This window comes from Elephantulus edwardii, unplaced genomic scaffold (genome assembly GCF_000299155.1).
Source record: "Elephantulus edwardii isolate Elephantulus edwardi_28Jun2011 unplaced genomic scaffold, EleEdw1.0 scaffold00206, whole genome shotgun sequence".
Classification (NCBI taxonomy): Eukaryota; Metazoa; Chordata; class Mammalia; order Macroscelidea; family Macroscelididae; genus Elephantulus; species Elephantulus edwardii.
Genome location: NW_006399956.1, coordinates 4,815,386 through 4,831,949, shown reverse-complemented (window position 1 = coordinate 4,831,949; position 16,564 = coordinate 4,815,386). Strand labels below are relative to the sequence as shown.

General features: G+C 37.8%; 1 protein-coding gene across 1 annotated transcript in view; it reads left to right on the top strand.

The window, feature by feature from the left end:
- Nucleotides 1-16,564, top strand: part of BCAT1 (branched chain amino-acid transaminase 1, cytosolic) — an 83,302-nt gene that overhangs the window by 55,460 nt on the left and 11,278 nt on the right. The window contains exons 7-8 of the mRNA XM_006897215.1: nt 4,860-5,002; nt 14,617-14,702. Of these exons, the coding sequence (XP_006897277.1) occupies nt 4,860-5,002; nt 14,617-14,702 (229 nt within the window). The remainder of the gene's footprint in view (nt 1-4,859; nt 5,003-14,616; nt 14,703-16,564) is intronic.

Here is a 16,564-nt window from a genome sequence, read left to right as displayed (position 1 = left end):
TCTTCCTCCAGTCCTGATGCCACATTTCTCCTCATACAGCCCAGCATCCCAGATGATCTGTTTTGCATACATATTGAAAAAATATGGAAATAGAATACATCTCTGGTGGACTCCGTTCCTAATTTTGAACTATGTAGTGTCTCCTTGCTCTGTTCTGACTCTTGGTCCAAGTATAGGTTTCACATTAGCACAATCAACTCTTCTGGGATTCCCATTCTTCTCAGAGTCAGCCATAGTTTGTTGTGATTTACACAATCAAAAGCTTTTGCTTAGTTAATGAAAGCACAATAGACATTCTTCTGGAACTCTCTATTTTTTTGCCAAGATCCATCTCACATTAGCTATAATATATACCTCGTACCACGACCTCTTCTAAATCCAGCCTGCACTTCTGGCAGTTCTCTGTTGATGTGCTGCTCCAGGAACTTTAATAATGCAGAGAAAATTATTCCATTTCTTATTCTACGGTTCTTTGCATGTTCCATTATAACATTTCGCTTTACTTTTTGAAATCCTACAATCATTTATTTTACGTGGGCTTCTCTTACATATTGTTTTTTCTTCTCATTACTCTAGTGTAATTTTCAGTCTTTTCTGACTGACATCCATTTTGGTCTTTTCTTCCTTTTATGTCTTTGAAATGTATTTTTGCTCTCTTTATGGATTTATTTTATGTCATTCCATAACTTATCTGGTTTTCATTAATTAGTATTCGAGCTGTTAGAGGTATAACACTTACCTATTAATTCATTGTGTCTGGGAAATGATGATTTACCTGTTGTTAATTACTTGATAGCTTAAATATGTATATGCTTGTTTATTTATGGTTGACTCTTCTTAATATAGACTTGTCTGTTGGTTTACTGTACTGAGGTAACTTGTGGGTGGCTGTGATGCTTGAAACTGTGCTACTGGTGTTTCAAATGCCAGAAGGGTCACTGCCACAGGTCTCAGCAGAGTGAAGATTATGACAGAGTAGGAAACAGAACTGGCCATCTACTAAATGCCAGGCCTTTGAATATCTTAGGAAAAATAGAGGAATATAGTATTAGAGGTAGAGCCCAGATTGGAAGTCATCAAATGTGGAGAAACAGCTGCAAGCATTCTTTAATAATTGGAATATATTATATATGAATTATAAATAGGGAAACTGAAAGTTTTGAAAAATGAAATGTAATGCATAAAGATTGAAATTCCAGGCATTAATGAACTGACATGGGCCACTTTGAATCAGACAATCATAAGATTATTCCTGATGCCCAGAATGAAAAGCTAAGGAAGAATGTTGTTACAGTGATAGTGAAAAAATAAAGATCTAACCTAAAGTTCAATATCGTGATAGGATCTGATCCATTTGCATACAAGAAAGATCTATGAATATGACAAATACTCAAATTTATGCACTAACAACTAAGTTAAAAGTGGAGGAAACTGGGGATTTTTACCAACTTTTCAAGTCTAAATTTGAGGAAGGAATGTTATTCAGGGAGTACTGTCTTGATGACAGAAATGAAGCTGGACAATGAATGATCAAATTTTATACATTTAGTGGTTTATGCATCACATATATCTTCTTTAAAAAAACACAAAAGGACCTCACCTGATTGACTTCCCAGGAATTCGATTGACTGTATTTGTGGAAGAAATAGTTGGAGAAGCTCAATGTCAGCAGACAAAACCAGTCCAGGTAATCCCTGTAAAGCAGACCATGAAAGTCGCATGAGGGAGTTCAAGGTGAAGCTGAAGAAAACTCAGACAGGTCTATAAGAACCAAAATACGACCTTGTGTCTATCCCACCTGAATTTAAAAATCATCTGTCTACTTTCATTTTCATTCCTTTTCCCCTGACATTTTCTCTATGTACTTAACAAGGGTATAAACTTTGAAATAAGAAAGAACTGGCTTAAACATCAAATAGCATATGATATGTTACTTAACTCTTCTAGGTCTCAATTTCCTCATTTATGAAAGAAAACTAATAACATACTTTAGCTGTGAGGTATGTGTTGTTAGTCTTACAGTGACATAAAGCATGTCAGACTGCAGTAAGCATATATTTCAATGTTTATTATATACAATTTTCCTTATTTCAGTAGTTATTTAATATTCGTTCAGTTGCAAACCGGAAAACTGGCTGGAGTATTTTAAGCAGAAAAGGAATTGACTACCTCATCTAAATGATGAGTTTCAGCCTTGTAACTGCCCCCCTCTGCAGACATGTACCCCTCGCCCCCCAGCAGAGAGGGCACAGTCGTCCCTCCCTTTTTCCTTCCTTCCATATTGTGTAGCTCTTTGGTCTATATATGTCATTGGTCTGCTTTCTCTGAGGGATAGTGATTGTGGGACATAGGATACTATGAATTTTTATTATGCCAAATAAGCCCCTCCAGAAGTGGAACAGAGTTATCAGTTGTTCAAGTTTCATGCATTAAAGTGGTTGGGATAGCAGCACAGCTCCTTACCAGAGCTCCCTAATGACGCATTGCAACCCTATGAACAACAAATCTGAACAGTGCCCTGTTCTATATCATCCTTATCATCTCTGATATACTCTATTTAGCCCATTGTTAGAATCACTATGTTGATGCATCTTCTTAAAGGTCTTCCTCTCTTTCACTGACCTTCTACCTTTCCAAGCAGGATGTCTTTTTCCAAGGACTTGCCCCTCCTAACAAAGTGCTCAAAGTGTGTAAGATGAAGTTTCACAATCCTTGCCTTTGAAGAGCCTCTGGTTGCATGTTCTCCGAAACATTTTGCTTTCTTCTTTTGACAATTCATAGGATAGTCAATCCTCATCACCAAAACTGCAATTAGAAGGTATAGATTTTTCTTTTATTATCCTTATTCATTTTCTGACTTTCAGGTACATGTTGTTGTTAGGTGTCGTTGAAAGTACGACCCATTGAACAACAGATCTGAACCCTGTCCTATCCTGTGTCAATTCACCTGGTTGAAGGTCTTCCTCTCTTCCGCCAACCCTCCACTCTTCCCTGCTTTATATCCTTCTCCAAGGAATAGCCCCTCCTAAGCAATATGCCCAAAGTATGTGAGATATGTTTGATTCATTTAGGCCATGGTCGTTCTGATCACTTGATATGTATCTGAAAGCTTGAAAACGAATTAAGATGACAGAAGAATCGATGCTTTTGAGATGTGGTTTTGGGGAAGAGCACTGACCATTCCAAGGAATGCCAAAAGAACAAATAAATATTTCTTGGAGGGAGTACAGCCAGAGTGGTCTTTGGAGGCAAAAATGACGACGATGTTTCACCTCGCATACTTTGGTCATGTTGCTAGAAGGGGCTATTCCTTGGAGAGGAGGGATATGATGCTTGGAAGGGTGGAGGATCGGCGAAGGAGCGGAAGACCCTCAACCAGGTGGGCTCACTTGGTGACTACTGCAGTGAGCTCTAGTGTGTCAGTAGTATGAAGATGGCATAAGATAGAACTCTGTTCATATTCACTGTTCATAGGGTTGCTCTAAGTCGTACTCTACTCGTGGGCACCTACCAACAACAGCAACAAATTGTCAAGTCTAGAAAGGTGGAAAATGTGTCATGTTCCTATGGGGTTTTGTCTGTTTGTTTTAATTTAAATGATCTAGTATGACTAGTACAACTTCAGGAAAATACACTTTTAGAATACTTTCTAGTCAAAATTGGAGTTTTTGTTTCAACCATTTAGGGAATTTAGGTACTGGGAATCAGATGTTCTTGATTATATTAAGAAGTTGCAGTTAAAAGACCACAGATTTCAAGTTTCTACTACTTGGTCTCAAAGTTCATATAAATTATTCATCTAAATTTCTCTTTCTCAGCTTCCAACAAGTGGGAATCAAGTAAATTCCAACTCAGAGTCATGCGTAGGATAGGGTGGAATTGCTCACAGGGTTCCCGAGGTATAACTGTCTACAGAAGCAACTTCCTGAACTTCTTGGAGTGGCTGATGGATTTGAACCACTCTGGCCTTTTGGTTCGCAGTGGAACACCTTAATTACAGAGCCAGCATGGTTCTTTCAATTTCTTCTCTAAACAATAGAAATAATAATGACTAACGCAGAGTACTGGTGTGAGATTTACATGTAATAATTCATGCAAAATTTCTTGGTGTGAATAAAAGTGTCTAAATAACTCCTAGCTTTAACTTGACTGTTTTTTACCTGAATTCTTTGATTTTTCCATATTAAGATTCCAAGAGTCTTAATCAGTGCTTTGTAGTATCTCCAGTGAATTAAATGAAATAATTTAGTTTCTCTAGTGAGCTTTTATATTATCTAGTTGTTACTGTTGTTGTTGTTGTCATGTGCTGTCGAGTTGCTTGCCACTCATAGCAACCTTATGTACAACATCCCTGAAACCTGCTGTATTTTGTGCCTATCTTATTGTCTCTAACACACCCACCTCCGTTACCCCATTCACTGAATCAGTCCATCTATCTCATCAAGGGTCTTCCTCTCTTGCGCTGTCCCTCCACTCTCCCAAACATGATGTCTCTCTCCAAGGACTGGTCCCTCCTTGCAACATGCCCAAAGTATGTCAGACATAGCTTCAGAATCCTTGCCTCCAGGGAGCAGCCCAATTTCACCCTCTCCAGGACAAACCTGTTTGTTCTACTAGCAGTGTATGATATAGTCAACACTCTTCTCCAGCACCACAACTTGAAGGCATCAATTCTCTTTCTATCATCACTAGTCACTGTCCAGCTCTCTGACACATAGAGGGCCTATATATTAAAACTACATCCACATGTGAATGGAAGACTTGAGAATTCAAGGGTAAGTGATTGTGAAAGTTGGTGGAGAGACAAGAAAGAAAATGATGTGCATTTATAATTGGTATATCTTTCTTTTTTTTTAAAGGAATTATGGCGCATCTGTGTATGCCCAATGTGAAGCAATTGATAATGGATGTTGTCAGGTTTTGTGGCTCTATGGAGAGGATCATCAGATAACGGAAGTTGGGACTATGAATGTTTTTATTTACTGGATAAATGAAGATGGAGGTAATCCACTCAGGTTTCAGTTCTTTGCTGTTTTTCATGGGCCTGGGGAGAACAGAACTAGAACTATAAAAGAAATCGTAGTGTTTATCCTGTCCACTTAGAAGGTAATATTTTAACATTGGTCTTTGGTAGGATTGTTTGGTAGAGTAGAACTGCCCAGTAGTTTTCTCAGATCTGATTTTTAGAAGAGCAGATTCTTTTTTTTTTTTTAGAAGCCATCAACCTTGAATTAACAGGCACTTAATTATTCCATCTCTAAGTCTCCTTTTTTGATGTAGTTATATTTTTTTATTGATAGAAATTGAAGAGATCCAAGCCAGCATTTTCTTGATGGTCTTGTGTTATAGACATGGACTAGATATCATTTCTCATGATTTGAAGACTGTTATCTTTGTCACCACCCTAACAATTTTCTTTTCCCAACACTCTTGAATGTGTAGGCCTCAGATTTATACACAGCCAAAAATCAAACCCACTTGTCATTTAGTCACTTCTGACTTATAGTGACCCATTAATTGTACTTAGGGTTACCAAGGCTGCAAAGCTTTACAGAATCAGACTGCCTCCTACCCTGCAGAGCAGCTGGTGGGTTTGATATGCATACATTTTGGTTATCAACCACATTGGATGGTGCCAGTAGTTGGCACTAGAGTGGCATAAGGTGTTACATGTAGATCCACTAACTGAAAGATTAGTGATTCAAATCGACCAGAAAGTCTGCATGAGAAAAGTGAGCAATTTCCTCCATTAAAGATTTACAGACCCAGCGAACATATAGTCGGCCACCATGAGTTGAAATCAAGTCAATGGCCATGAGTTTGATTAAAACTTTTATAGACTTCTAAAAATATGTCTATTTTTAACTAACATAAAGGTTGACAGTTGAAACCAATTCAAAGGCATAGTCTGAATCTAGCAGATGCTCCATGGGAAAAGAATGGGTAATCTTCTACTGTACAGTATACTGCCCATGAAAACCCACTGGAGGGTCAGCTATGAGTTGGTTTCCACTCAATGGCAAACAATAACAATATAATGCTATATTACATACATACATACACACACACACACAGAGCATTATATATATATATAAATAAAGCTATAAAGTGCATGATGTGTTTATTTATCAAATGTTATAATAATAAATATGTTCTTCTGGTATGAAATTTATCTTGCCCTCTTGGTATAATCCTTTTAACAATCATGGCCATATCTATATACATTTTTATAGAATCGGAAGCCTCCAGAACTGCTCTGGAGCTCAGTTGGGTTAAAGAGCACTCAAAGAACAGATCAGTCTAATTGGAATTGTTGTATCTAGATAATGGTTCATTCAAGCCCTTTAGTGATAAGTCTACTATTAAAATTACCACTTCTCTGTTTTCTAAAGTATTTTGAATATTCATGAGTTCTCTTTGCTGGTTTTTGTTTGTTTTCTTTTAGTAGAAATAGATCAAAAGGTCTCAGTCACAATGTCTATGCACTGGAAGAAAATATAGATATGTATTTATTTCCACTTGAGTTATGATAAATTCATTGCCAAAGAGTTGATTCTGACTCAGAAACTGCCCATGTGCTCCTATGGAGATACTTGATGCAACATACCACAGAGCTCCTTTGAATCATCGTGTTATTGTTGTTGTTACATATTATTGATTTGGAACTGACGCATAGTTGACCTTCAAGCCGATTTTTCAGAAGCAGAAAATTGCATTGGAGGAGACTACCATCTTCCTTCCATGAAGGAACTAGTGGCTTTGAGCCATGTGCCTGTTGGTTGGCAGCACAACTCCTTACAACTAGGCCAATTTTAGTTCTAAATGCTTCATTTCAAAATAGTCAGTATAGTGACCAAAGTACAATGTTAACTTTCCAAATATGTATAAAGTCTCAAGTAAATCTTAAAATTATTTCCATTTTTATTTTACAGCGGTGATGGTAGGTTCTATATGTTATTTACTACTGCTGGTGTTACTTGGCTAGAAAAGGAGGAAAATGGTGATTCACATGAGGCTGAATCAGAACTGTCCACTAATTTGAGGATTAGTTCTGCGACTAATAAGATGAGTCTTTTATTCCTAATAGAGAGGGAGGGGGGAGAAGGTGTGGCCAGCACACCTCGTTCTGAAGTCAGCTATTAGTGACTCTTGTCATGTGAAAAACCTGATTACAGACCACACTCACAGTCCTCATAATTCTTTAAGAACAAAAATGTATACTGTAATATTTGAGTTTTCTGCATTTGAGCTTTTTATGCATCAGGAGCAACTGACAGCAACTGGTTAAATAGATGTGATTTATTGCATATAATGTGTCAGGAGCTCAGCTTGAATAACTTAATAACAGCCGTTGTTGAACTCCCTACATGGAGTAGGTTGGTTCAGTTCTTCCTATCTCTCCCCACCTGCTGCCTGCAGAGGAGGGATGGGAAACACTCAAAACAAAAACATAGAGACGATACCATCATTATGTCTGAGAGGTGTCAGTGCTTAAGCATAGTCAGAATCAGAGCTGCACCATTTACCTAGATACGTCAGAAACTCTGCTGATGAAAAATTAACATTATTAAAACAATAGCCATGGAAACTTTTCCCCATGACTTTTAAAGGTCAGAATAGAAGTGAATGAATTTCTCTTCAGATCACTTCAACATATATAAGACCTAAAAGTTAATATTCAAATTATGGTCACCTGAGATATATTGAAAGAATACCATGAAAGAACTAAATTAAAAAAAAAAAATCCAAGAATATCTTTGGGGTTAAAAGAAAAAGATTGAAACAACTCTGTCTTAAGTTTGATTTATATCACTTAACTTTAGGAAAATACATTGAATAATGAGTTGAAAATCAATAGTAGTGTTTTTTACAAACTTTACCAACAAGAGATATAGGCGGAGTTCTTTCAGTAGTGTATTTTCATCATTCCATGATGACCTACTTTCCTTCTCTTGGGCAAGAAAAGTAGGTAAGAGAAATAATCTATATTTAAAGGAGAGGATCGTGTCCGGTAACTATTTATGGCACTTGGACCTATAAATAACTCATATGAGCCTCATGGTAAGAAGCTGCACTGCATCCCGAAGGCACATGGTTCTAATCCATCCACTAGTTGCTCTGCAGGAGAAGGATGGGCAGTTTTCTCCCATGAGATTAACTGCCTCTGAAAACTCGCTGGAGGATCAGCTATAGGTCAGTTCTGACTTGATGGTACCCAATCAATAAGACCAACTATACAAATGTAGTGCTAAGATATTGAAAATACAGTAAGATCTCATCCTGGGCTTGAGTTCACCGTTAGTCTGAATGATTGTGGTTGTCATGAGCCTTCCCAGTCCATCGGGTATTTTTTCTGCCTCTGCTTAGAGCCCTCTTCCCTCAGATGCTTTTATGGCTTATTCTCTAGCTCCCTTTAGGACTTTCGGCTCACATACCCCATTCTTATTAAGGTCTTCCTTGAGAGAAAACTGTAAATCACTTTATTTACCCTAGCATATCTCCACTCCACTCCCTGCGTTGTCTTTTTCCCTTCTATAGTCTAACATGGGAGTCCCAGTGCGAATGTTTAAGTGCTAAACTTCTAACTGAAAGATTGCTGGCTTGAACCCACCAGAGGTGCCCTGGAATTTACACCTGGCTGTCTTCTTCCACTCTGCACTCATAAGATTACTTGTCTGAATTGACCTGATGGCAACTAACTACAGTCCAACATACTATTTAATGTAGTGATTATTTGCCTCTGCCTACTAGCAAAAAAAGGTGGGAATTATTTCCGTTTTGTTCTTTGCTGTATCCAAGGGCTCTAAATAGTGAATATAGCACATGATAGACAACATATATATTTGTTGAATAAGTGAATAAATCTACTGCTTCTTATGTTTAATACACCATCATTCTTGCTTCCCACTGATTTCTTTATGGTGTTTGGCTTTGGGAAGGCGTAGAAGAATCCTGCTGTTACTGTGTCCAAATTCTTCAGCTCCTCAAAATTACTTCTTTGTCAAAAGCAAGCTGCGTTTGTAGGTTCTGTTTTCCTCATGTTGGGCAATCTGTAGCTAGTTCTGGCTCTTGTGAGCATGTTTGTGGTTGCAGAGGAAAAGGAATATTTCTCACCCAAATGTTGTCATGTCATCATCTCTGTCTGGCAACCAGAGAAGCAGATGTTCTGTTCCTTGACCTCAGGCTAGTGGTTACAGGCCTGGGTGTTAAATATATTTCACAAAACAGCACTTGTACATGCAAAGCTGCTGCTTTCGTTTAACTTTGTGTAGTCTTATTGCTCAGCAAGTTTTAAGAAAGGTCCAGTTTGAGAAAAATTGAAGTGTGTGTATGTCTCTGTGTGTGTGCGTGTATATGCATATATCCATACAGATATAGATCCATCTAGCTAGTTCACTATTGAAAAACACACATTTATTTTGAGATTGTCAACACTTCTAAACATGACAAATAGTAGCCCTAAGAATATGCCAAGAACAAATTTTCTTCTTTCCAGAGAGCAATTTTCAGCAGATGATTTTTAGAAACAACTTCAAAAGAAAGCATAACTGCTGTTTCCCAGCAAAGAGGATTATTCATTCATTTTCTTAAATTCAGAATTTTTTAAATTGTGTGCCACTCTGGGCCTGGCACACTGCTGAATTTTGGGGCTTCAAGGATGAACACAGCTCTGTCTCAGTCTTCTAGACACAGCCTGGCTGTTGGGACCATGTGGAATGGTCGTGGTGGAGGAGGTGAGCCAGGACCGCTGTGTACTTGTACACTGAAAACAAGGGCCGTCCGTGGTCATCAAGTGAGGACATTTGAGATCTATCCCAGGCTGTTTCCTAGTCTTCCCAGCCTCACAAATCATAAGTTACAAGTGTTTATAATGCCTCCATTTCTTCTACAGAATAAGCATTGCACTGAGTAGTTTATAAAGTCTCTTTTAGGTACATAAAATGGGTTGGGAGAATATGAAGAAAGCAATGTGGTTATTATACAGCTTTTGCTACTTGTTGATTCTTTCAGGCATCCTTTGTGAATTCCCTTGCAAACACTTAATAGATAACACATAATCTGTTATGATGTTAAATATCCTTATAAAGTGGGGATTTAAGGTATGACTGTTGTTACGTACCATAGAGTCAGAACTGGTTCATACCTGACCCTTCAGTGATTTTAAGAGGCAACGAATCACATCCGAGGATATTGCCCATCTTTCTCCTGCAGAACAGCATTTGAATCTGAACTGCTTGCCTTTGGGTTGACAGCTTGACTCTTAACCACTAAGCCACCATCGTTCCTCGCCCCCTCCCCTGCCTCGAATTTCTGGCTAGACTTGTTTTTCTGGGTTCCAGAGGTGGAAAGGAAAGGAGAGCTGAATGTTGGGGATGTGTTGTGAAGACTGGCTGAGCAGATGGTAGATGACTCCAGCTCCCCTATGTGGGTCATCATGCCAGCCAGCATGGTGGATAGGGATGCTGTGATCCTTTTCACAGTGCACCATGTTTCAGCATTGCTTCTCTGGCAGGGTCTCCATGGAGTGATTATTGTTTTTGTTCTAGCCACACACATGCGTGTGTCCACCTTGAGCCGGCTATATTTGAATCTCCATCATTTGAAACTACCATCTCCTTACCTGATGCTGATACTCCACATACCTGCAAGGGCAGTAACGAGCCTTCGGGGACATGCTCACCTCTGGGGGGGATGGCATCTTCACAGTATTTGTAAAAGATTTGGTGATGACCACTGTTTACTGAGTATGAGCCTGTGTACAGTTTTTTAATTATTAAACAGCTTCTACCCTCGTAGTGATCTAGTACTGCTGTAACAAAGTACTACAGAAAGTTGATTTTAACAAATAAATGCACTTTCTCAGAATTCAGGAGGCTTACTCACGTTTGCAGAACAGATCATCCTGGAGGCTGGACTCCATGAGGAGAAATGTGGCATCAGGATTGGTGGAAGATACATAAACAATCTGCATTATGCAGATGACACAACCCTGCTTGCTGAAACTGAGGAGGAACTGAAGCGCTTGCTGCTGAGGGTCAGGGGCTGCAGCCTTCAATATGGATTGAGGCTCAATGTCAAGAAGATGAAGATTCTCACCACTGGACCAATTGGCAGCATCAGGATGGATGGTGAAGAGATTGAGATTGTTCACAGCTTTAGTTTGCTTGGCTCCACAGTCAATACTTTTGGCAACAGCAGTCAGGAAATTAAGACGTATTGCCATGGGAAAGTCTGCTGTTAGGCACCTCTCTAAAGTACTCAAGAGCAACGGTGTGTCTCTGGAGACAAAGGTGCATCTGGTACAGGCCATGGGCTTTACAATCACTTGTTATGCATCGGAGAGCTGGACAATGACCAAGGAGCATAAAAGGAGAATTGATGCTTTTGAGCTTTGGTGTTGGAGAAGAGTGCTGAAGACTGCTAAGAGAAGAAACAGATTCATCCTGAAGAGGGTTAAACCGGGCTGCTCCTTGGAGGCAAGGATTCTGAGGCTTTGCCTGACATACTTTGGTCATGTTGTAAGGAGGGACCGGTCCTTGGAGAGGGACGTCATGCTTGGGAGGGTGGAGGGTAGGCACAGGAAGGGAAGGCCCTCTGGGAGATGGATTGATTTGGTGACTGGGGCAATCAGGATGAGGGTGTCGGAGTCAATGAGATTGGCACAGGACAGAGCGGAGTTTAGAGTTGTTGTACATAGGGTCGCCATGAGTCGCAAGCGACTCGATGGCACATAACAACAACAACAACAACAACATCTCACGTTTATCAAATGAGTTCTGAGTCATAGTGATACTCAAGGGCTACAAATCTTAATCGAATAGACTGCCCATCTTTCTCCCTCAGAGTTGCTGCTGGACTTGAAGTACCAGAGATGCTCAACCTTTGATTTAGTCTGATTTTAGGCACTGACTTTGTTTCTTTGTTGGCTCTTTTGGTTGTTTCTGTTGACTCTGGGGGAAGGTCTTTGTTGATTTTCAGCTGCTTCTCCTGGTTCCTTAGAAATCACTTATGGTTTGACATTTCTTTCCCCATCTTATTTATGTGTTTGGTTAAGATTAATAAATGCTATACCCTACACTGCTTTTGGCATCCACTTCCTAAACAAAATGCCTCTGGAAACCCTAAGAACTTTGATAACTGTCGATAGTTATAGAAAGGCTACACTGACATTACCTGATTAATATTTTGTTGTTCTGTGCTGTCAAGTCACTGACTCATAGTGACCTATGTACAACAGCTTTGAGCCCTCTCCTATCCTGAGACAGTCTGCCTCTGACACACCTACCTCCTAGGTACTGTGTCAATCCATCTCATCCAGGCTTTTCTTCCTCTCCTAAGTTATCTTTCAGCCCTTCAAAGCATGTCCTTTTTCAAGAACTGGTCCATCCTGGCAACATACCCAAAGTATGGGGGGGGGGGAAGCTTCAAATTCCTTGCATCCAAAGAGCAGCCTGGATTCTCCCAAACAGAATTAGAACCACAGTTGTAGAGATTGTGATATTCAATGGCAAGGGAGCACAATTCAATTCATAATTTCCAATGAGACAAATCTTGTTGAAAAAACTGTCTTAAGAATATTGTTTACCATTTGTTAATAAGTAACCATCTAATTTCTTGCTGATAAACTGAAAGTAGTGAAATGAGTAGCCTTCTTCTGTTTTTAAGAAATGAAAACAGTAAAACAGTCTTTTGTTTACAAATAATAGTTGTTGTGTAGTTGATTGCCTTCGAGTTGAGTACAACTCATTGCGACTCTATGAAAAGGGCCTGAAGCCCTTTTATAATTATTGACATTTATCAAAGTTAATAGAGTTTCTGGAGGCATGTTGTTTAGGAAATGGATGCCACTCTTGCTTCCAAACATATAATAGATGTATAGAAAAATCCTAAAACACATATAAAAAAAATCTACTAGATTTAGTAAGTGAATTTAAGGAAGCCACAGGATATAGCATCAGTATAGAAAAGTCAATTTATTTCTATATATTACCCATAGCCAATTAAAATATTTAAAAAAATTAATTTTTTTTAAAAATTTTCATTTTGTGATTTTAATGAAAGTTTACAGAAAGTTGGATTTTCATTCATTCATTGTTGCACACTTTCCTCCCTCCCTCTCTCCCTCAGTCCTATTTGCAATGGAATATATGATTAGGCATTATATGTAAGACACAGTCCAGTATAAGAGGTACATTGCAAAAAATTTAAAATATATTTTACAAGAGCATGAAAGAAAAAATATTTAGGAATAAATTTAACTATGCATGGTGTAAGAAATTCTATATAAAAATTATCCATTGTGAGTGTAAAAATTATTCATTGTGAGTGTAATTAATCCTACTGAATTATACACTTGATTGTTATATAATGGTAATTATACAGTGGTTAAAATGACAAATCTTAGGTGGTGTAATTTTTAAAATAAAAGGATAAGGCATAGATTTATACTTAAAATTACAAAACATTGTTGAACGTGTAATATTTAAATAAACAGAGATAGACCATTTTTATGGATTGTAAAATCATGTGTTATTGCTTTTTGAACAATTTATTGTGATTCAAATGAAGCTTCACATGGTAAATTATTTTCTCATTTAATAATTTATGCACATTTTATTTTGTGACATAGTTTAAAACTTCCTCAGTTTAACAGCATTCTTCCGTTTTCCTCTCTAGGTACCCTGTTTCTATTTGCCCATTTTCCTTTTCTTTACTGTTTTCTGATGTTTGTGTTTAGCAAATCTTAACTTTTCTAAAAAATAAATTTTATTTAATTGTGATTTTAATGTTTACAGAAAAGTTAGGTTTTCATTCATTCATTCATTCATTGTTGCACATTGTACCTCCTCTCTCTCCCTTCTCCCTCCGCCAGTTCACTTTTTTTGGTAATATTCATTGTTGCACAATTACCTATCTCCCCGACCCACCCCAGTCCTCTTTGCAATGACAGACCTCTTATTCTAGGCTGTTGTCATATGTAAAATGCTTAATCATACATTCCTTTTAGACAGTTCTTTCCTTCGTGTGTTTCGATGCAATGGTCATTATCTATCCACTCTTAACCTTTTCTCCTCCCAATTCCCCATGTAAGACCTGCTTAATAAGAGTGGTGAAAATTTTACCTTTTTGGTCTCATGGGATTCATTGTTCTGAGCAGCACATTCCTCATGGATGTTAGTATTCAATTCATAGACTATCAGTTGACTGAAGGTGATCTCTGAAAGTGGATTCATTTGTGGGTTTGAAAGGTATCTAAGAGTTATTACTGCCTTAGGGATTCCACCAGTCTCTTAACAGAACAGGGTGTCTAGTCTTTTCTTTGATCTTAATGGTAAGGAATTGTGCTGCTAACACAAAGGTGTGCAGTTCAAATCTCCTCCTGTGTGATTTACTGCCTCTGAAAACCCACTGGAGGGTCACTTGACTCTAATGCACACACATACACACAAACCTTTCTCTTTTTATAGCTATGGGAAAATTTGTTAATGATGAACAGTAACAAATTCCTGTGTTTTTTTTATTATCAAAATTGCTAGAAATGTTTTTCTAAACTATTTATATAAAGTGTGTCTTATATAGTTAGAGTTTGACAATATTCCAATCTATAATTGACAGAAGAAGAACTGGCAACTCCTCCGCTAGATGGCATCATTCTTCCAGGAGTGACAAGGCAGAGCATTCTGGAACTGGCGCGCAAGTGGGTAGGTGCCTTTGACATGAACAACTTTTATAACCATGAAACCGAAAGTAATCAAGTAATCCAGGCTGGTGTTGAAATAATGCCCTGTAGTTCCAACTGATGTTATCTTTAAATCTGAAAGAAAAGAACTCTAGAAAGAACCGTTCTGGTGAGACCATACAATAAGTGTTGTTTGTTCTAAAGGGCAGAGAGAAACCAGTTTGGCAGGATGTCTTAGTGAAGAGTTATTTTATTATAGCAGTATTCTCAGTCTTTATCCTCTGAGTCTCATACCAGCTTCCTTGGTTTGTACTTTGCATGCTTCTCCAAGACCAAGTGCATTGTTTACAAATGGCACCGGTCCATACTTCTTCTCTATTGATTTCAGTGCAATCATAGTATTAACAGAAATGAAACATTTTATTGACATGTAAATGTTTTCCAACAGAACATTATTTATTTGGCTGTCTTCCTTCTCCCTATTCCTCTCAAATTCACATATACTTATTTTAAAATCAAACCACTCCAGCAAATTTAAAGTTGTTTTCAGTAGACATTCAAATCTCTGTGACACGAGCATATTAAACCATTTGGTATTGGAAATGACATAACATACTCAACATGAATTTTGAATGAGTTGATTGTCTGGCAGGGATTCTTGGATGGAACTTTTGACCCATGTGTTAAAATGGTCTCCAAGGAGCATGAATAGGCTCTGAGCATACTGTGGTCAAACAGTACTAATAGGACAAATATTTAGCAACACACACAGTGTCTATCTAGGAGAGTACTAGCACAGTTTCTCTGGAAAAGACCTTGAAAACAGAGGAAATGTGCTATAAATAATCCTTCTAAACCCTGAAGTAGACAAGACCCAACTGCCACATGCCGGCTGGCACATTGGGCATGACATTTACAAACTGTTGGTATAATTTCAAACAGCTTGCCCTGTCCTAAATGTGTTTGCAGTTGGAATGAAGTCTTTCTGAAGCTCAGTAATTTTTGTTTTATTAAAGAAAAAAACAACCAAGTACAGAAGGTTTGATGACAAGTTGCAAGTGGAAATTCTTTACCACACTAATGATTTGCTAGCATGAAAAATAGGTTATTATGGAAGAAGTTTTGTTGGACTTTTTCTTCTTGACTCCTTAACTGTAATTTATTTTAAAAGCTATTTTAAAACAGTGAGACTTAAAATGCCAAGAGGCATGTGGGGGGTTACTACCACTTGCCAGACAGAGGAAATTGTCCAAAGATAAGTAAGGGTGAACAGAGTAAAAACAACTCTGTTTATTTACAAGGCTCTCCCCTTTTCCTCCACCATCCAAGAACACAGAATTCAGTTTGTTTTCAATTAACTTGGCTGATTTTCTTGACTTTACTAATTTTGAAAGCTTTGAATAACACAATTGCAATTGCAAACTGAGATAAATTAAAACTTGTAACGAGCCACATCCTATTGCAGATATGCTTAAAGCATTCTGCATTTTATTTCTAACATTTTGAATCTTGCCAAGGGCTGTGATTTCCATTTTGTCTATTGTGAATGTGTAAAATATAAAACATGCTCTCATATTTTTTAATCTGTTCATTCTTTGTTTTTAATTCAACTAACCTGTTGACAAATCTTGAAATAAAAAAAATAGTATTAAACAGATATTTTAAAGTACAGCTCTTTTCCCCTATTTCCTATCATTGACAAATAAAATGTTTACAAATTAAGCAGAAGTCAGGAAGGCTATGGCAATAATTATAGAACTTGGAATTTGATATGTGGTATTTAAAATTATGAACATCATAATATATGATACAATATTATTATCTTTTTAGAATTAAAACACTTTTTAGTTCTTTAAGAAGCACTCGGGATGCTATAGTTTGTGA